Source organism: Nelusetta ayraudi, unplaced genomic scaffold, assembly GCF_046127955.1.
Source record: "Nelusetta ayraudi isolate G7.1 ecotype Tasmania unplaced genomic scaffold, CSIRO-AGI_Nayr_v1 ptg000135l, whole genome shotgun sequence".
Classification (NCBI taxonomy): Eukaryota; Metazoa; Chordata; class Actinopteri; order Tetraodontiformes; family Monacanthidae; genus Nelusetta; species Nelusetta ayraudi.
The window spans coordinates 860,001-882,500 of NW_027466185.1; the positions used below are offsets into that span (position 1 = coordinate 860,001).

Here is a 22,500-nt window from a genome sequence, read left to right on the forward strand (position 1 = left end):
GTTGAAAAAGTTATGTGCACCCCTGTATATATTTATACACCAGAGCCCTGGAGGGGACAATGGAGCGGGCAAACAAACTGAATGCTTTCTTCAACAGGTTCTACCAGCCCTTGCCTCCCCCACCCCCGCCCTCATCACAGCCACCTCCTCCTCCCCCCTCCACCCCTGCCATCTCGCCCACTCCCTTACACACACTTCACCCCTCCAACCTCTCCCCCAGACACCACAATAGGTCACCCCTGGTATTGCCCCCTCTCCCCTCCACAAACCTTCCGCCAAACTCAACAACACCCCTCTCACCACCCCCCACATTGACACAATTCTCACCACTCATCACCACAGACCAGGTCAGAGGACAGCTGAGGAAGCTTCGACCCAGGAAAGCCGCAGGCCCGGACAAGTTGTGCCCAAGACTACTGAAGACCTGCGCTGAAGAACTGGGGGATCCACTACAACGGATCTTCAATCTAAGCCTGAAGATTGGGAGAGTGTGTAGGGGAGGAAATATCTAGACACAAATAGTAATATCTCCCCAATACGTATTCCGTCGTTCCGGTGTCAAGGTGAGGATTTCAAAGTAAAATACATAATAATTAATTTAATCTGGCTCCATTTGATAATAATAACTTTACTTTTATATCTTGATTGAGAGAAAGACTTGATTAACAATTAAGAATATAGACTCAATAATAATAAACTTCTCGTGATCTGACATTAGTCTTCAGTTCAGGGATGGCTTATATAAATTAACAAAACTATTCAGTTTGTTCATTAAACATGGAAGAATAGCCTGATGTCTGGGTTGGGGTATTCAGAGGTTATTGAACATGATACCCAATCTTATCTGACCAACTCAGAGGTTAAGGGTTTGAATAATGTCCAGTGAAACTTACCATATAACTAAGGTCTTTGGGATTCTGATTAATCCCTATCTTAGTTCAGTGATGGCAGATATAGACAAAGCATTCAGTGACCTTCTTAACATAGAAGAACAGCCCAGACATCTAGGTTGAGATATTATACTCAATCTTTTCTATTCAACTCAGAGGTAAAGAGTACTAGCATTACTCAGATAAATCTACCATATAACTGAAGACTTATTCAACATCTAATGTCAGATTATGCTCTACATAGAACAAAAGTCTCAACAAGTTGGTACTGAAGGGAAATGGATAACATACCAGTTTATTGCGATGTCCAGAGTAAAAATGCAGCAAAAATGTAACAGACCGGTTGTGTAAAAATGATGGTAAACAAATCAAGAAGTCAAAGAAAAAGAAGAAGAAGAGAGAGAGAGAGAGAGAGAGAGAGAGAGAGAGAGAGAGAGAGTGAAAAAGAGAATAAAAAAAGAGAGTGGGTTCCAGAAAAGGAGAGGAAAAAGAGAGAGAGAGAGAGTGGGTCCCAGAAAAGGAGAGAAAAAAGAGAGCTTCAGATTCTTGTTCTTTCCCTTAAATATCCTCCCAGAACAGAGACACTGCTAAAATGCATATTTAAAAGATTCAAATCAGATCTACTCTTCCTACTCGGGAACCTTTTGGTCATCAGGGGTAATTTTCCACAGCAACAATAGATCACCAAGACCTTCATACCTCTCGCACTGACACTCACAACATTTCAAAGGAAAGTTCTAAACAAAAGGCAGAGACACCATCAATGGGGAACACACAGATTCTTCAAGGAATCTGTGTGTTCCCCATTGATGGTGACCCAGGGAATGTATGTGTGTTGGGGCCGAAGCGCTCTGGTGTCATTAGCATATTTGTGCATCAAACCCATTCCTTCAGGAATGGGTTTGAATTTCAAAAAAAAAAAACTCATGCAAAAAAATGTTTTTAAAGCAAATGACAAACCAAGATGAAGTCCACACGAGTCACGCTTTCTCATATTGAGAGCTCAGCTATGCCGTTTCTGGGTTAGCCCTCCCTCCACCTAACCACTCTGGTTTGACCTAACCAATACATGATGGTTTTTAATATATATATATATATATATATATATATATATGTACATGTGTATCTATCTATCGTCCGGCCAGCAGGGACCACCAAAAACTGGTTGCAAAAAGACAAAAAAAAAAAATAACCAAGGTCCAAACGTTGAAGAGCACCAAATTCATACATTTTTATACTGGTTTAAACATTTTTTGTTGATCTACATCGCTATTAAAAAAAAAATGTTGAATATGGTGTAATGCACATTTGTTTTGTCCAATTTGGTCTAATTTCAAGTTGAAATGTACCAAAAGTTGTGGGAGTGGCAACAGTCAGATTACTAGCAGATAGGCAAGTTTTCACCGTGCGATCAGATGACCAAGTTATACAGCGATCGCAGGGAGAGTAAGTAAACATATATGTTTTTGTGTGTCACGCTGATGCGCAAGTGAAGCAAACAGGAAGTGCACTGCAGAGTGCTTGCGTCTTGGAAAAAATCCTCTAATTAGATCGAGCGATTTCCACTTGAGCATTCTACTTTTTTGCCCAGTGTGTGTGTGTGTGCACCGAGAAGCAGCAAAGCAAAGCTTAGGCTTGTAAGTGGGCAGTATTTTAATACTTTTCTTCTTTAACTCACAACCGTTGTGAAACTGAGAAAACTTGAGAACTGAAGCGTGTCCCTGCTCGGTGAACACAATTCCCCCGCCCCCAGCCTAATGATGGCACGCACGCACGCACGCACGCACGCACGCGCACACACACACACACACACACACACTTTGAACTCCGCTCAAGCTTGGCCCATCTGTTGCTCTCCCTCTCGTGCCACACGCGCCACAAATGTGGACTTACCCGCCATGGTGGCCTCTCTCCCGCGGCGATAATTATCGCCGGCGCGAGTCCCCCAGCTGGGCCGCTAAACCCAGGCAGTCACCGCCCGTTAAAGCAGCAGGCGAAACGGAGGACGAGGAGAAAGTAAGGAGGAGGCGAGGCCCCGTTGGACTTACCCGCCTTTGATGTAGTCCAAGAAGCTGACCTCGATGTCCACCAGGAACGACAGCAGCGTCACCTAAAAGTCACCCAGGAGGGGAGTCAAGGTCAGCCGTGCTCTTTTGTTAATAATAATAATAATAATGATAATGGCTTGAATTTATATAGCGCTTTTCAAGATACCCAAAGTGCTTTACAACTGAACCCATTATTCGTTCACACCACATTCACACTGGTGGTGGTGAGCTACATGTGTAGCTACAGCTGCTCTGGGGCAGACTGACACAAGTGTGGCAGCCAGTCTGCACCAAACAGCCCCCCCGACCACCACCCAACATCCACTCAAATTTGTACGAGGCAATGTGGGTTAGGTGTCTTGCCCAAGGACACAACGACAGACTGGGATTTTGGTCATTGGACAACCCGCTCTACCTCCTGAGCCAAAGTCACCCACCTACAAACACAACTAAAGTGCTTTACACTCACAAAACTGAAGTGTTTTTTTTTCACTCACCGTTCCAGAGTTGAGGTATTTTTTCCTCCTCCCTTTTTTCTTTGGATTTATTACCTGAGGGAAGATCAAGGAAAAAGATACGGACTGATTGTCACGGAGAAAATTTCAAAACTTTTCTACGACTTTTCCATGACCTTACGGTGACCTATAAATACTTTTCACACACATAATTTTCACACTTAAGACGTGAACCTTTGCCAGTGATCTTAGGCTACATTAAGTGCTTCATGCATTTAAAATACAGACACGGTATTTGTGTTGGTCTTCAGTTTAATATAAACAAAGGTTCCTGGACGGTAGAACACGCCAGGGTAGAGCAGTGTTTTTCAACTGCTGTGCTACAGCACACTAGTGCAACGTGAGATAATGTCAGGTGTGCCATGGAAAATTATCCAATTTCACATAATCTAAAAAATTTAAAATAAAAACATTTCACTGTGGAGTGACTGTGTCAGCCTATTCTCCTCAGCTCAAGGTGTCACACTGAGTCATTATAAATAAATTAAAGGACTGCATTTTCACTATTAAACTGAGAAGTGTAATTTTATAATATTTTTGGTTGGTGATGTGCCATGTGATTTTTTTTTTCAATGCGAGAAAATATGCCGTGGCTCAAAAAAAGTTTGAAAAACACTGGGGTGGAGTAACAAACAAATTCTGCCAGTTCGTAATCGCCCTTGTCAAATTTTATGGCTTTTCCAAAACTGTCAGTGATTCTACAACGTTCCATGACTTCCAGGCCTGGTTGATGAATGGCATTTACAAATTCCATGACTTTTACAGGTTTTCCGTGGGAAGGCTGACCATCACTCCATGCCTTTTCTTCACAGGGAACTTCTCCTCCTCCCACATTTCAAAACAGCCAAATAATTTACAATTATTGTATTATTTTTGCTGAGCCACCCTCCTCAATCTATTTTAGCTTTAAGTGCTCCAACTCGAATGGGCCAATGCCTTAAATTTACTCCTCTGCCACATGGATTAGCCAGAACCTGTTTTGAATTGCCAACAACAGTAGAAGAGCTTTTAAATTAGACCTTTGCAGTCGAATTAAAGTGAGCCAAGGTTGAACGGAGGGGAGAGAAAAAACTCAGGGGGGGGAAAGAACATCGCAAACGTGTGGATTTATGGGTCTGTCCTTGGTGTTCACAAGCACAAGGACCTTTATTATGCCCTTGATATTTGTTTCAAAATCACTCCGCTTCTCCGCAGCCTGCCATATGGAAAGTTGCGGCTTGCACCTTTTTCAGGGCAATTAGTCGAATGGCAGCTGTTTAAGTAAGAAGAAAAAAAAAGATAGTCCCCCATGTGGGGCCTATCGATAATGGAGCGACAGCAATTCTTCCCAGGAGTAAATCAGCCAGCCATGCATCACAGCTGTCAGGGCTGACAGCGGAGCGGACTAATGAACTGAACCCTCCTACGCTCTGCTGGGTTCAACTGTTTTTTTTTTCTCCTTTTCTACACTTTAACGCCCTGTGGGTTTTTTGTTTTGTTTTTTTATGATTTACGTTGCAACAACATGGCAAAAAGCTCTACTCTCCCTCCAAAGCAGACACAGAGGAGAAACAGTTGCAACAAACTGACAGTGATGTCAGTGTCTGTAGACAGCCAATGAACTCAGAAATAATAAAAGCCCATTAAGTTATTTTTGCTTCTGAAACGCAGAGGTCCACCTTTTGTGATGTCACAAAGGGAGCAGCTTAACCCAACCAGGTGTCTTGATGCTGAAATGTGGTCGCCTTGATTTTGACCCATTTCAATCCGACAAGGCGTCTTAGTTTTAGTGGGAAGTGGAAAGCATTTATTTTTGAAGGATGCTCCAAACAAAGGGCTCAATGTGCTGTTTTACGCAGGGCTACACATTGGAGAGCTCTCCGTACTCCTTTGTCTGGAGTTTTTGAGCTAAATGAGCACACAAGGGCCTCACAAATTCACAACTACCAAATGGTACCTATAAAGGCGCAATGCCACCTTTAATTCAATTCACAACTTGATTCGCACCTCCAAATAAGCTGAGTGATACCTGTTTCCCTTCTTCGGCAGATCCAACTCACCTCGTAGACGTTGAACTGGCTCTGCCCACGGGACAGCTCTCTGTAGCTGGTGCTGAACTCCCCGATGAAGTCGTGGCTGGGGGAGGAAGTGCAGGGAGAAAAGGTGAGAAGATCAGAGAGTCAAGATGTTTTTCTTTTTTAAAAGAAAGGGGTATTCAAAGAGTGCCACGTTACTCTGGTAAATATTACACACCCAAGGTAAAATGTTGTTTTTCTACTAAATGTCTCAATACCGTGTGTTAGAGAAAGGGGGGAGGAAACTGAATTAAAAAAAAAAAAAAATGGAATAACTGATTAAGACAAATGTTGCTCATCTCCACCAAACGGATTGTTAGGAATGGTAAAGATTCCTCAGCTGCACTGGGGAAGCAAATCAACCAAAAACTGTCAAACAGACAAAAGTCACCGTGTTCCCTCCTTCAGATCAAACAAGGAAAGACATTGTGGAGTGTTAAAGGAAAGTAGAAAAGAAGTAAGCATGGGCACTCAGGAACTGATGCTGCTCATCTGTTTGTCAGGGCTGTCAGCAGCCACGCCTCCTCCTTACTAACTGAAAAAACAGGTGGGTTAATTAAGATGCTACCCAGATCAGATTAGCGGAGGGCAGTGATGTCGCTGCTTACGGCCGATTTATCAACAGTGACCCGGAGTCCTCACAGGGCCTCCTCAAATGATCGTCCCTCACTGAATTTGCCACCGTTATGTAGTGGACTAGCGCTGCACTACGTATATTTTAGAAATTTGTAGAAAACGCAAAAGAACCACGTTGCCCCTAAGCCAATGAGTCTGATAACGTTCCAATCATTGGGCAATTCACCAATCCACTGGATTGATTGAGGAGATTTCAAGTCTGAAATATCCACCTTGACTCGGAGCATTTAATTGCAATATGCAAAGGCGTCCTTTGACATTAAGCGACAGCAGACAAGTCGGTAAAAACCAAAGAGGAAGATGGATCTGAGTCCATACATTGTCAAAAGTCCTTTGGAATAATTATTTTTGACTGTAAAAAACAAAAACGCGTACGAGAAGACGTCCTCCATCCATGACTCAGCGACGCCATTATGCTCAATTATTTGGAGAGACAAAGCTCAAAGAGCAGCTTTAACTGACACCAACTGCAGAAGCTCCCTTTCGCTGAGAGTCTGTTTAGGCGCTTTAATTAACTGGGACTGGCTCTTATTTACACACTTAAAAAGCAACAGCAACCTTATTACTTAATATTGAAAACGTGAGCTTTGACAAAAACAATGAGATCTTCCCCAGAACAGTGAGTCTAGCTTGGCAAAAATTGAACATGCAGTAGCGCGACTTGCTAAACAAGTTGTGAAGTTGTTAAAATACACACACACACACACACACACACACACACACACACACACACACACACACACACACACACACACACACACACACACACACAAAGGGTATTTACCCGCCATCTCTGTCCCAGTCGTATACCTCCACCTTGATAGCTCTGTTGGGAAAAGACATAGGATGGTAAACAGGTGACTAAACAGGTGATAAATGACTTTTGACCTCATTTGGTGTTGTTTACTGGCCAATTTATTGGGTTTTGTTATGTCGTTTTGACTGGAGGCTGGTTGTGCTGGATTGGTGTCCGACGTGTTCTTTCGGGAAATTGTTTTTTTTTTTTTTAGTGGGAGCATTTTGAATGCTGGATACATGTCCGTTTCTACCTTATTTTAAGGCGGTCAGAGTATTTCTTACGCTTGCGTATTGTTGGTCAGTAGTTTATGAAACTCAAATCTGGGAGCTTGTCATGTCTGTTGTTCGTTGTCTTTTCTTAATGTTTTTCTGTCTTTCTTCTTCAGACTGTGATCTTCTTCTGAAGTTTTACTTTTTTTCATTGTCAATGTTTTATGTTACATGTGTAAAAATGTAATATGTATAAAAAAACATGTGAATGTGACGAATGTGTATGAGCCACAGGAAGAATAGCTACGGTTTACGTGCGAATCGGAGTTAAAAAGAAAACTAAAACTAAAACTAAACAAAAAAAAACTTTATTATTAAAAGAAGCCACTTGTGGTACAACCAGACACCGTTAAAGTAAACTCAAGTGAATCACACTTAAAAAAAAAAAAAGAAAAAAAAAAGAAAACACACACCCCGATGCCACTTTCATTGATACCTTTGTCATTATGGATTTGGAAGCCGTTAGAACAAACAGCTTATCTTCATTCCAACAACCCAGGCCGTAATGCGCTCCTCTCATCTCCAGACTCATCATTTGTTTTGTGTCTAATTATAACCAGCGAGGCAACGGAAAGGAAAGTGGGAGGGCGGCGTGCGGTTCTATAGACTCTACAGCGATTTAACAGAGGGGAGGCTGACTGAAGCCGATGAGTGAAGCCAGAAGGCTGTGGAACGAAAAAGAGCAAAACAAAAAAGGGACTCCCGTGGTAAGGAGAGGTGGATGGAGCTAATCTCTGGTCACCCGTCCTGATAATCTCAAATTTTTGTATGGATTCCATGACTGGTCAGGGTTATGCTAGCTGCCCTGAATGCACCCTGACGAAGCACCTGAGCAGTAAGTGACATTTGGGCCAACTGCTTCCGAAGCGATTAGCGCAGATATCGCCGTAGCTGCGTTTTTACAATAGAAAAGCGTCACCGGATGCTTTTTGTCAGTGGACGACTTGCACTTCACTCCAGGACTGAGATGAGCTAAGCCAGGCATGGGCAGGGCACTATGGCCCAGGGGTCATATGGGACCTGACCTTTTCAATCTGAAGAAATTATATTAATATTAAGTTAGTCATAAAATAGCTGTATTTCATTTTTTTCCAGTGTTTTAAGAGTCATTCTTGTAACGCTTTGGTTTATTTTCAATCGGCATTAAAGTACATGTTTTCTACATATCCCATGATATTTTTTTCTCCAACGAGGTAGGTCACCAAAACACTCCATCTGCTCCTCTGTCAAATTTTAGAACACATTGTCGCCCATCAGTCAAAAAGTTTGCCCTCCCCTGACCTAAACACCGTGACACACAGCAGCTAACCACAGCAGCTCTAGCCACAGAGTGTGAAGCAAACGTCGCCCTTGGTGCCGACACTGTCACCAACTGCTCCAAATCCAAGTTTGAAGGAAGTCACTACAAGTCCGACAATGATGTCATTACCTTTCGCTTGGTTATCACAATTTCACTGAAATAATTTCCATTAATAAAAATGGACGAGAGGTAATCACAAAAAACTGGAAATTAATTTGATAAAAAAAAAAATACAGAATGACTTCATTACGGTACTGTTTTTATTAATTTTTTTTAAACTTGCATGTTAGCATTCATTTGTTCTTCCCTTTCCTCTGCTTCTCATTCCTCTTTATCCCCTCAATTTGTTTCTTCTTTGTGTGCGTTTTAATACCCAGCGAGTTTTTCAGACATGTCTGAATCCTACACTGATGGCCAACCACAGAAGCACCTGCAAGAACGCCGTTCTCTGTTGTTTGCCAGCTTGAGCTCTTATCAGTTTTCTCTGGCTGCTGCAGGGAACCATGGGTGTGTGTGTGTGATTGAGACCAGTGATTTTGTTTCTGTTTGTAATGTGCACACAGGCCGCTTCGAGTCTCCCACTGATAAGATGCAGTTTGATTCCACTTCCATAATGAGCTTATTGGATCAATCGGATCAATTTCCGTGTGGGCCAGATATGCTAAAATTTGAGTCAGGCCTCTATTGGTTCACCAAACTCCTCAGTTGTTTGCATACAACAGGCTACACGGGGACACTAAGGGGGCATTCTCATAGCCTCGCCACGGTACGGTTGTAGGGCGTTCGCACTGGCTGCTACACGGTTGTAGGGGGTGCTGTTTTGGTACCTCAATCCCCCAGGGTCCAAGCGAGACGAAGCGAGTTTAGTGGTGACGTAGCGACGAGCAGGGCACTGGATTGGCTCAGTGTCCTTGTCGATGTTCCCTGTCAGAGCGGACACCGGCGCCAACTCCTTCGAAGCGGAACTTCCGTGTCAGGTACATTTTACCGTGAATACAAGTAGCTACTATTGATTGTGTACAAATACATTTATATGCGTATACATTTTTTGAAAACAGCTTTTTCAATACATGTTTATTTAGTCTTTTGGGCGAGTGTGTTCAACCCTATTCGCGAAAACGACGAGCGGCAAACGGCAAAGCGCTCGGAACAAATGGAGTTGCTCCTGCGTGAAGCGCGGTAAGCTAGGGAATCCGAGGAGCCTTGAGGCGAGAGAAAATACTGATTTGACGAGAGGAGCTGGCTCTTCGCCACAAGGAAGCCTCGAACACCGCGGCATTTAACAAAGTCGTCCTTTGCTCGCTAGGGCAGCTATTTCAAATAAGTCGGCGTGTTTACTGCCTGTTTTTCTGTTTGTTTGTTTTTAAATAAATGCTATTTCCCGTTGTATCCGTCTCGTGTTTACTTTTGGTGAACATATAAACATTGAACTACACCTTTACTCTCACAGAAAACGAAACAATAAATTATAAATGTTGCCTGCATAAATGATCAACTGTGACTTCAGTGAGGAAAACTGTTCTTTCTTTAACAGAAAAGCAACCACAGATCGAGCAGCAGGTATGAAACAACCTCTACTTTGTCCATCGCTGCGCTGTTGTGTATCGCACAGAAATGATGCCGTCGAAAACATTGTCCTGCTTTACCGCGTCGACTCAGCCCACGGTCTCGTGGACCCGGGGCTGTGGGGACACAATCGAACCGTGGCGAGGCGAGGCCAGGTGGTGCTATGGGGACACGCCCAAAGGAGCTGGTTATTGACTTCAGGAGGTCCAGACCAACACCACGGCCTGTCCTGCTCGAGGGAGCGAAGGTGGAGGCTGTGGATTCCTATAAATACCTCGGATCACACCACAGATCAAGCAGCAGGTATGAAACAACTTCTACTTTGTCCATTGCTGCGCTGTTGTGTATTGCACAGAAATAATGCCGTCGAAAACATTGTCCCGCTTTACTGCGTTGACTCCGCCCACGGTCTCGTCATCACAGACCCAATGAAAACACAATCGTACCGAGGCACACCGTGGCGAGGCATGGCGAGGCAATGAGAACACGCCCTAAGGATCAACAAGCAATTACAAATGGGACAGTCGGCAGAATTTAAGCAAATTAAGAAAAATTGTAATTGTAATTTTTTTTGGTAGTGAATGTGTCTAGGGATTTGCTCCCTGCATCACGCATTTCAGGAGAATGTGCATGTTGATTAAGCTTTCATAGAATTTACTTCCACCTCCACCAAAATAAGTACATTGTGAGTGTGTTTTACAAAAAAAAAAACAGCAGTGCCCATACACCAGACCTGGGCAAAGTACGGCCCGCGGGCCACATCCAGCCCGCTGCGTGTCCCTGTCCGGCCTGCATGAGGACAGTCATAAATTACGTAGGCGGTAGTTTGGCTCCAACGCATGGAAAGAGAGAGAGAGAGAGAGAGAGTCGCGAAGACACTTTAGCGCGATTTACGCAGGACTTTAGCTTGATTTCCAACGAAACGTAATGTAACGAAATGTTGCCGGGACTTTCGCGCAATTTCCCACCAGCAAATATAGACAAGATATTTCCCATTTTTTACCCAAAAGTATAGAGGTGTGTTCAGGTGCAAATCGGGTGCAGGATTGATTAGTGGAACACAAGCTGGAACAGCCAGAAGCAGCTGTAAATTGTGTCACATTTTGATTAAAAATGTATCAAATACAGTTTCAAATGCAGAAAGACATTGGGCTTGACTTAGTATTCAACCCAGGCTGCAGCTTTACTTCCTGAGCACGCTCGGACAGGAACTTACCTGTCGTAATCGCCGTTGCAAAGGGCGCGGACAGGGATTTTGAAGGCCTGCCACACAGGGTTCAGTGTGTTTTTCACCACCTCCGTCTTGTGGCAGATGGTGAACCTGCGCTCGTGAGGGACACACAGCGAGAGGTAGAAATAAAGTGAGAGGGAGGGCAGTTTGAAAGAGATTCTGAGTGTTTGCTGAATGTGCACATGAGCGCAGGGGGGACACACCGCATGCACACGCACACACACACACACAATTTTATTAGCCTCCTCACCCAGCAGGTAGACCCGGGTATCGCCTGCCCTCGGAGAACAAGGCCTTATCTGACCTGTCATACATCTGCATGGCGGGGGTAGTGGGGAGAAAGGTGGGGTGGGGCACTGGATTGAATGCACACACACACACACACGCACGCACGCACGCACGCACGCACGCACGCACACACACACACACACACACACACACACACACACACACACACACACACACACACACACACACACACCATCCGCGCAGGATTGGTGCACACGCCACAAGCCCCGGCATGGCTTTTGATCTGAGGCAAATCAATGAAACCCAATTTCCAGCAGATGCTTGACAGAGCTAAGGCCGGCATGAAAGAGGAGGAGGGTGAGGAGGACTCACGTGCCGTCCTCGTTGCTCCGGTAGAAGACAAGGAAGGGGTCGGATTTGCCGAAGAAATCCTTCTTGTCCAGCTTGTTGCCGCAGAACTGCATCATGACCGACTCCTGGGGAAGCAAGGCAGAGGAAGCAGATGAAACACACCGTCTCCATCAATGGCATTTTGAATTTAAGTTGGGAGGATGGTGGTGGTGGTGGAGGGGTAATTTTATTTGCCTGTGACGAAAGAGCTCAAGTGGAATGGCGTTAACATCAGGAGTCAAATACCCATTCAAAGAAGAATGAACGCTTAAAGATGTAGCTGGAGACTTGAATTGCTGCATTTAATTGTTGTTTTCTGAAATAATATGAAACTGGCCACTAATTCATACCCCTCGTCCCCGCACAGCAGCCCACAGACTCAACTACGTATTTCCAGAGGGAAGGAAAATTCTGACTGGGTTGGCAGCAAGTTTAACAGAAAAAAAAAAAAAAATTGGATAGACTTGATCAACTTGATAAATGCACTGAAACAAAGTCTGCCGTCCTTTGTCCTTTAACATTGATGCAGATGTATGTATAGGGTAGGAGTACATTGTATAATCTTTATCATCACTTTGGTGATAATTTATTTTGCTATTATTATTTTGATGATTAATATTATTATTGGTGGTACCAAGATTGGGGAAGTAGGACAGACATGATGCATAGGAAATCATTAGTGTAGGAGAAGGAGGGGCGGGATTAGATACGCTTCCACTTCTACCAACCCTTGTTGAACACATAACTTTTTATCATTTGTTGTTGTATTCTTTACATTTAATTTTCTTTTTTTATACGTTCAGAATAAACTTCAATCATCATCATCATCATCATCATCAGCTGCGCGTCCGTACTGACCCTGCAGTTGTTCAGCTCCTCGGCTTTCACAATAATTGTCCCGCATTTCTTCCCCGGGATGCCTCTGCAGGAGCACAGTGAGACGAGGGGAAAGAGTTAAAGGGTCACATCACACAGTCATGGCAATGCAGCCTCCATTTAATACGCCTCTGCTGCAAACCATGTGGCCCAAAAGCCAAAAACAACAATTGAAAGAAAAAAATGAGCAGAGCAGCAGGGATTCCAAACGAAAAAAACAAAAAAAACATGTTTCCTGAGAAAGTTCCTCCACTTTTCAGGAAGTGTGTGCAAAAAGACCCTTTGTGACGTCACATAAGGCTCCAATAACCCTCACAAGTTCGTGGCAGTTCCAGTCAAGGTCCAGCAAAGGATCATATTTAGCAGGAAGCTAAAAACAGAGGACTAACTACCATCATTTCCGGACTATAAAGCGCACCTGAATATAAGCCGCACCAGCTAAATTTGGGGGGGAAAACAAATGTCTACATATTAAGGGTGTCAAAGTTAACGCGTTAACTCAACACCGCTTTATCGCCGACAATTTTTTTAATCGCGCGATTAACGCACACAGTGTTTTTTGAACCTTTTGCCGCTCCATAGATTGTGGAAACGGGAAATGAATTGACTCACAGCACACAGTCACACGCTTGCAGCCGGCTTGTAAACACAACAAAAAAAAGAAAAAGACACTGAGCGTAGATGAGCACTAGGAAGGACTAACATGGATAAGGCGTCAATTGTAAATGGAAAGTTCCACTTCAAAACCCTGCCAGATGGCAGTCTTGACAGGACAAAAGTGATATGCATTTACTGTAAAGTTGTATTTAGTTTCCACCGGAGTAGGAGCAGTCTTACGTATCACTTGTCTGCGAAGCATACAGCTGACGCAGAGAGCCCATCGCCCCCTTCTGAGGTAAAGCAAACCACGTTGGATGGTGTGGCACGGAGACCACTGGCCGCGTCCACCACACGCCAACTTTCAACAGCGGGGGCTAAATGGGTGTGGCTACGGCTTGCAGGCTAATTAATGTTGTGGAGGATGAGGGTCTGCGCGATATCATTTGTATCGCCTCTGGTGGCTATACGTATATACTGCCTTGTAGAACAACTACAACCACAAATATTATTATACTGGCTATGGATGAATATGACACTGACTGGATGATTATTATACTGACTATGGATGAATATGACACTGACTGGATGATTATGGCACTGACTGTTGATTACTATGGATGCTGAACAGCTGTTATAGGCTACTGCTTAACTGCACTATATCATTTGAGTCCTGTACTGTATTGCACTGCCCCCTGTTTAATGCACACTTTTATTGTTTTCATTTCATTTAATTTATTTTGTGCATCACAGTTTTATGCAATGCATAAGTGTCATCCTTTTGTGTTAATGGCTGCTGAAAAAAGGGGATGAATAGTTCAAGTTCGAGTTGAAAAGTATAATATACAAATTTTGTTAGTAGTAATCATTACTATGTAATGTTACAGTTATGCCCATCTGTTACCCTATGCATCTTTTGTTTTGTTAGTAGTTCTTGTCATTGCTCCAACACGAATTAACATGCTGCATTTGCAGAAAGCAAGTATCTGCCTACTCCCATGGTGATGTGATTATTAAAAAAATCGAAAAATATCAGTTTACGGTAGATTTAGAGCAGATAAAAAATATGCGATTAATTTGCGATTAATCGTGAGTCAACTATGGAAAACTATGCGATTAATCGGATAATTTTTTTTAATCGACTGACAGCTCTACTACATATACAATATATACAAGCCGCACTGGACTTTAAGCCGCAGGTGTTTGGTCAGGAAACAGGTCCGCGGAGCTGATCGGTTCGGCGACTGCGAGCCTGCGACTCTGGACTCGCACCGCGGATCCTGTTTGCGGGGTCGAACCGCTGTCACTTTTTCTTCATGCGCACTGGAAGCATTAAAGTCGCTTCATGAACACTGAACCCAGAAACCACCTGTCACTGTTCCTCTTCCTCCTGCGCACTGAAACCGCTGCTCTCCGTGTCGCCGCTTGTCTAGTTTTTGCACTTCCTGCTAAAGCGCCCCCTGGCGGGTGAAGTAAAATCCACAGAAAAGCCGCACCTTTGCATAAGCCGCATGGTTCAAAGCGTGGGAAAAAAGTAGTGGCTTATAGTCCGGAAAATACGGTAAACTGATTTCTGTAGATTTCAAAATCATTCTGGGGAATTAAATGTTTGAGGTGGCTCTGAGAATATTCAAAATAGGTATTTATATACAATATAGGCCCTTTACTTCTCAACTCTGGCTCGTCACAAATGTGGAGAAATTTGGTACAAACACCCAGCAGCAGGTTTGCCGTTATGATTCAACTTCCTTTCGCTTGGAACCTAAACTTCCCTTTTTCAAAAGGTAAAAAGCACACCATTTAGGAGAGGCAACATGGTTGTGTTTCTGACCTCACGCCTATTGCAGGCTCTGGTCTGGGGCTGGTCTGATCCACAGTGTATGTATGTATATATATATATATATGTATATATATATATATATATATATATATATATATATATATATACACACACATATATAAATATATATACTATATACTAGGGCTGGGCAACGATTAAAAGTTTTAATCGCAATTAATTGCATGATTTCCCAGATTAATCAAGATTAATCACAAAGTATACGCAAAATCCAATAATGAATTTAAAAGAAGTGTATCGTGCACTTTTATTTTAATGTTCTACCATATGAACAAAGTCTTTTCTTTTCTGGTTCTGCAGAAGCCAGCATCACACTTTTACAAAATAAAAGCACGTATTGCGGCTAACTGGCGATCGATAAATAAATAAGCCACGGTGGGCTAAACAAAGGAGTTGGCGCACATGCAAAAATAAATCCAGTCTTGCTTCAAGGTTCTTTTTTATTTACTTTATTCTTTATCACAATGACCTCCGACGCTCACCCCACCACACCAAGCCATCCGAGGCACACAGGTGAATGTCATCAAATAGCGTTGTGGCTACACTCCACAGTGACACACACACCCTACCCAGGTGTCAAAGAAGTGCGCTCACAAATATAAACATTACAAACTCACGGCTAGGGATGGGCGATATGGACTAAAAGTTTTATCATAATAATTTCTGGAAGTTATTGCGATAATGATAAAAGTGACGATAAAAAATATAAAACAATTCAACTCCATGTTTTGGGATTTTTTTTTTTTTTTTTTTGGAAACTGCATATATTTGAAACCGCACTCAAAAAAAAAAACGCGTTTACATGAGGCTGTATTGAAATAAATAAATAAATAAATGAATAAAATAAATCCCGTTTACACGGATACATGGCGGGAAACGACTGAAAATGATGTAGTACCTTTGCCCGGCCTGGTGTGGCGCCGCAAGTTTATTCCTTGAAGGAGGAAGAAGAAGAAGAACGCCCAAAGCACGCCGTGCTTGCAGAAGCAGTAGCTCACTAAAAACAAGCGCCACAGAGAACAGAAAGAAAGATTGCTCTAGAAAAGATGGTGTGGATAAACGACAGAGTTCAACGTCTGCTTCGAGTAACTTTAGAACACAAAGCCTGAAAAGGTCCATGCTAATTTTGACTCGGAGTTGTGCCAGTAAAAGTTTGTAACATTTTTGCGTTTCCTGCCTCAACATCCCGGTCCGCCGACCCAAAAGAAAATAAATAAAAAGTAAAACAGGATGTTTGCAAATCCTTTCCGTGGTGTTTATTTTCACAATCCACGTGCTCGAGAATCCACGATCGATTCTCGAGCACGGTGGGTGCGCTATCAGTGCGACACATGAGCTGCCGGCTGCTAGCAGCAAGTGCGTTGCGCACGTAATTACGTCATCAACAAGATTTATCATTATTACCGGGAGATGACATATTCTTACAAAGGTAAATTTTATGACGTAAGTAAGTTTGGAAATGAAAGGGGAGAAGAAAATGGCAATTGGTATGGAAACAAATTCAAAACTGATCTGATTAAGCTTTAATTAAAAAAAACAATTCTGACGAGAGGGTATTCTCTGCTGTTCTTTACAGTTTTTTCACTGTATGCATTGTGAACGACGTTGCACTGGAGTCTCTGCTGCCGTGGCAACCAACCCACAGGCTAAAAAAAAGCCCTCTAACAAAGCGATCCACGTGCACTCAGAGAAGGGTGGGGGCAGAAAACATCATTTGACACGAGTTCTAAAAAAGGTCTCGGGGGCTGACGAAAGCTTAGGGGGGGTCGCCATTCAAATCACCTGGCAGAAACTGATTCAGCCAAGGGTGGGAGTGCGTGTGTGTGTGTGGATGGGCAAGATGATCACTTTCTCTGGTTTATGATCATCTGGAACGAGACAGGCGCCAAAAATAGCGTGTTTGATTCTTTCGATTCAAACTCTCTTCATTTTGGTTCTGTCTCAGCCAGCAACCATCTGAGTTAAGTTATTATATATTATAACGTGAAACTTTCACATTATATTGTGAAGGTTTCACAGTTTTTCATGAAAGTTTCATGTTATTTTGTGACATTTTTTGATAGTTTTCATGTTATGTGAAAATTGTCATGAAATGACATGATAGTTTCATGTTTTAACCTGCTCATTATAACTTGATACTGAACACTATCTTTTATTTCCAGAGTGGCAGCAATGCACTTCTGTACTGTATGATGCCTCCATTCTTTTCTTACTCGTGAAATAAAATTGAAGAGAAAAAAAAACAAACACTGTGGATCTCTTGGATCTCTCAGACGTAGTGGAAGATCCACGTCTATTTTTCTTCGTCGAACCGACAACAACCTGGACGTGGGCAGAGAAGCAAATTCAGATGCTCCCCACCCGATTGTGGGCAAACCGCCGCGATACCTCGCAGTCGATTCCGCAGACACGGAAAAGCACTCAGAAGTTTTATCAGAGCTCAGCCGGGGACGTGTTGGACACGCACGTGTCGCCGTGTGTGTGTGTGTGTGTGTGTGTGTGTGTGTGTGTGTGTGTGGGTATGTGTGAAAACACTATGGGGTAGATCCTAAAAAGAAGGGCGCGCAGCGGTAAAAATGCGGCGCTTTTTGCGGCGAGATTGCGGCTGCAATCTGCGCCACAGCTGCGGGTACCCACAAAGGTTTTGTGCTAATGACATGCATGCGCAAACATGCCCGCAAGTCTCGCAACCTGAGAGCTCCTGTGCGCGCCTGCATTACGATGCCTCCTCCGTCTTACCAAGACTGCTGCCATAATGGAAAGAAAGTCAAGACGCAAGACGCGTTAGTCATTATATAAGCAAGGCAATCACCAACACCTGAGTACCATTTGTGTTTTCCATAGCCTATGTAAAATATTGGCATATATACTGTAGTCTATGCCTATCTATATATAAGATTTGGGGAGCCATATATATATTTCAGGCTTTTCAGAGAGGAAAGTTTCACTCAGAAGCCAGAAACACTTTGACAGACAGAAGCTGCGCCTGGTTTTGGCCGGCGGTCTTTCCGTCTGTCAAACTGCGTGCGGACACGAGCGCAAACTCTTTCTGGATCTGCCGCTGTTTGAATGAGGCATATTTGCATAGAAGGGGGCGTGTCCTTTTGCGCGCAATGACTCATTTAAATACATTCAAATGAGTCTGGCGCAGCCCTGCCGCTACCTGCGCCTCGGCATATTTTCCACCGATTTTCATGTTTGCGTCCCCTCCGTGCATCGGAATCACAGTTTTTGGCGCTATTTACACCGATTTTCTGGCGCAAAAGCCGGGCAATCGCTTTGTGGATCTGGCCCTGTGAATCCTCTAATCAGGTAATTAAGTCTGGGGGTCACTTCTAGGTGAACCACATGTCTGTGAACAAAACACTTGTTAAGGCAATGATGAAGAAAAAGTATCTGATTGAGAAAACCGGTTGCAATAGTGTAGAAAAGAAAAGGCAGAAGAATCCATCAATCGGAGCCGATCACCCGGACACACACACACACTCGGCCATATCTCTGTTTTTATGTAAAATCTGCTCAAGATTTGTCTCCAATAAAGAAAAAAAAGGCACACACCTGTGCAACGGCACAGGTGTGTGTTTGTGTGTGTGTGTCCTTTGTTGCCTTGACTCACTGACATCCGACAATTATGGGCTGCCTTTCCCATGGGCCATTAATGTTTCCGATCCCCTGATGCTGCACACCCTTGTAACGGAGGCCGAGGAGGGTTTGGCGAAAGGGGGAAGGAGAGTATGATAGATAGACAAGATTTCAAGAACTTTATTTGTTACATGCTCATATTCACATGCAGTGAAATGTAAAAGTGGCAAAGCTTACCAGAGATCGTGCAAACAACAACAAAAAAAACATTAACAGTGAAGTAGGGCTGCAGCTATGTAGTATTTTGGTCGAGTAATCGGATAAAACATAGGTTTGCTTAATTAAAGTCCAATTATGAAAATACAATAGATAGTAAGACCGATAACTTAATAATAATAATAACCAATTTGTGTCCTTTAAGAAAAAACAGATTTTTCATTTTATTGCATGCATATTATGGAAAGTAACAGTTTCAGTCAAAATTTCCAATAAAAAATAAATTAATTACTGCCAACTTAACATTTTCTGAGACACAAAATTAAATTAAATACATTTCTTTGTCTGTCAGTACAGCTGCTTGAACATGGGTGCAGGCTGGTGTTTTGAGAAGAAACATGTCCACAAGAGGCTGTGATGGTTGACTGAAAAAGAGGTGACATTTTTTTTTATTACTTAATAGATATTTTGAGGGCTAAATGTCTCATCATACAATAAGCCTTAACGACCCAATGTACTGCAAACTAAAATTCATAGACATGTGGTATTGTTAATCTGTTAATAGAAGATCTACATGCTCACAACATATGTAATGTAATCAGTGCATTTACATGGCACTAGAGAAATTCAAATTATTGCCTTACTCCGATTATGATCGGAGTTTGAGAACTTCGATTGGAATCGGAGAACTCCGACTGAGACACCCAATGCGATTGGAATTCGAATTTCTCTGCCATGTATACGCCTTAGTCGGACTGTTAACTGGACAACGCGAGTGCGCACGCGTCACGCCTCCCTCTCGCGACTCATGACCACACAACTACATTGTCTAACAAAACAGACGGCGCAAAACAACCTGGCAAACGTGAATAAGAATGTTGACATTGGGAGAGAGGATGAGACCGGGGTGATGCTTTCTCTTCTAAAAGAGATGGACATATTAAAATTACGCGCAAGGGAGACCTTTTTAAAAAGGGAGCGCAGCAAATGCAGGGCTACCCGGCATTTAATATGTCAACCGAAAGCAGCTGACCAGCTGAAAAGACTCACTCCACCCCCTAGTGTTGGGAGGAGGACATGTTCCCGTCAAATATTCGAATTTCTCAGCTGCATGAACACGGGGACGAGGTGAGAACTCCGATAGGACGAGAGAACCAATTTATTGCTTCATCCGATTAAGCTAGAGTAAAAGTACAATATATTCCTCTGAGATGTAGTGGCGTAGAAGTAAAAGTATTAAACAAAGGAAATACTAACTCACTCAAATGTAGTTAAAAGTATTTTCTGGATTATTATTTTTTATAGTTGGCTGGTACTGAGACTTATAGTCCTGTGCGACTAATATATGTTTTTTTTTCCCCCTCTTCATGACACATTTTTTAGACTGATGCGATCTAAACAATGAAACAACTTATAGTCCGGAAAATGCAGTCATGACTTTCCACCACTGCTTAATGTTCGTCATAATTCATCACAACAACGTTTCTTGGACAATCGTGACGTTGACAACAATAACGTTTACATCATGAACTTTATGTTGAATTTACCTTGTCTCGGGTCGTCCGCTCATGCCATCAAATTGATATTTTCTTTTGAGGTGCTGCAGCATTGAAGTTATGCTGTTATTGTACACACACCACAATGTGGTCCTTAATTTTTAATTTGAAGTGATCCCACACCTTCAACCGCTTCTGTCTCTTCCTCTTATTACTAAACTTTAAATTTAATTAAACGAGGCATCGAAGCGGATGAAATTCCTCAATTATTTTTTTGTAATCGATTTACTGGAGTTGCTCGAAGAATCGTTGCAGTCCGACAGTAAAGAAAAGCAGCAGGAACAATCTAATATAGTATCTAGAATATATGTAAGTATAGTCTCTATAGTACTGTATGTATATATGTGCAATCATATATACATACAGTACATTGTATACATACACATATACATACTAGGGCTGTCAGTCAATTAAAAATTTTAATCGCGATTAAGAGCATAGTGTCCTGAGTTAACTCGCGATTAATCACAAATTAATTGCAATTTTTTTTTTACCCTGCTCTATATGTAACTTAAAGGTCACCTATTGTACTAATTTCCGGGTTTTTGTATTTGATGTCTGGCCCCTCCAGAACAGCAAAACACGATTTTCCGTGCTGAAAGCTTTTTAGATTTGCGTATCTCGCGGCTCGTTTCCTCATATTTACTGCATCCCGCGAAAACGCTCTGTTTCACTTCACTCCACCCCCAGCCTTGCCGGTGTACGCCCCCACCCGGCCCACTCCACTGTGATTGGTCACACTCTTCATCGCTGCTGTGCCTCACTTCCTCAGTTTGCCGGTGCAGGAGTGAAGAGGAAACGTCAAACTTTATGAAACAGGCACAATTTAAACACTTACCGTCGTGAAGGCTTCACTCTTTAACAGCTGTTTACCGGCTAATCCAGCTTCGTACGGACCCAGCGCGGGCTGAGTTATGGCCACAAGGCGGACCGAAGGTCCCTGGACGTTTTTTGTGCCTTCCGTGTCCCGGAAATATCTTTTACTTTGTGTACTGACCGTGCTTTTGTTTTGTATTTTTGCGCGACATTTTCATAGGGCTTAGAATGATTTGGTTTCATAACTGTTGACTTGTATCAAAACACTGTCCAAGCAGAGAAAATATGTCCGCTGAAACGATCACTTCAGTCATAGAGTCGTTTATTATTAGACAAGAATATCTGCACAACTTAAGTCCACACCAAGCACAAAGCAGGAAGACTCTATACAACCCATGTTACCATGCTGGCAGCGTGAACATCGCTATAAGGAGTGAAACTTGCCAGTCAAAATCGCTGCCTCTTCAGTTTCGCTGCTAGCGAACACAACACAGATAACAAGCAGAGCACGGAATTAGCGGTGGTGGCTAACAGTTCATCAACACAATTCAGTCTTAAAACTAATGTTGCTTGAGGTCACAATACACTCACAGTCCTCATACATGTTTTCAAATATTGCCGTGGCTGACTATTCTCTCGTCGTCCACCGGCCGAGTCGAGCCCGTCTCACTCCCGTTGCCGACCGGACGAGAGGGGTCTGGCTGCAGACCGGTGTTCCATCGCATCCGCATGAGGCTGAACAAACCTCCAACATTTTCTCTGTTCGTTCCACTCCGACGGTTGTGGTCCTTGGTGCTTCAGTAGTCGCTCGGTATTTTTTATTTTATATTTTTTAATTTCCCTGACACCGAAAAAACATTTTCTTGGAGCAGCGCATTGCGGAATCACTTCCGGGGCAGAGTGGGGGAGGGCAGAACCAGTCCGAGAGTGTGTCTGAGCTTGGCCATGAAAGGAGCTCCGGAACGCAATTACGTCATTGCGTGCCCAGTGTTGAAAAATCTCCGTGAACAGAGCGTTTAGAACCATGCCCAACAATTTGCAGGACTCACGTC

General features: G+C 43.0%; 1 protein-coding gene across 4 annotated transcripts in view; it reads right to left on the bottom strand.

Annotated features, from left to right (window-relative positions):
- The window catches only part of LOC142877440 (copine-8), an 84,200-nt gene that overhangs the window by 28,239 nt on the left and 33,461 nt on the right, over window positions 1-22,500 (bottom strand). For all 4 annotated transcript variants that reach the window (XM_076012084.1, XM_076012085.1, XM_076012086.1 and 1 more), the window contains 7 exons: window positions 12,806-12,869; window positions 11,930-12,033; window positions 11,294-11,398; window positions 6,928-6,969; window positions 5,493-5,568; window positions 3,436-3,489; window positions 2,939-3,000 (listed from right to left, as the gene is read on the bottom strand). In XM_076012084.1, the coding sequence (XP_075868199.1) occupies window positions 2,939-3,000; window positions 3,436-3,489; window positions 5,493-5,568; window positions 6,928-6,969; window positions 11,294-11,398; window positions 11,930-12,033; window positions 12,806-12,869 (507 nt within the window). The remainder of the gene's footprint in view (window positions 1-2,938; window positions 3,001-3,435; window positions 3,490-5,492; window positions 5,569-6,927; window positions 6,970-11,293; window positions 11,399-11,929; window positions 12,034-12,805; window positions 12,870-22,500) is intronic.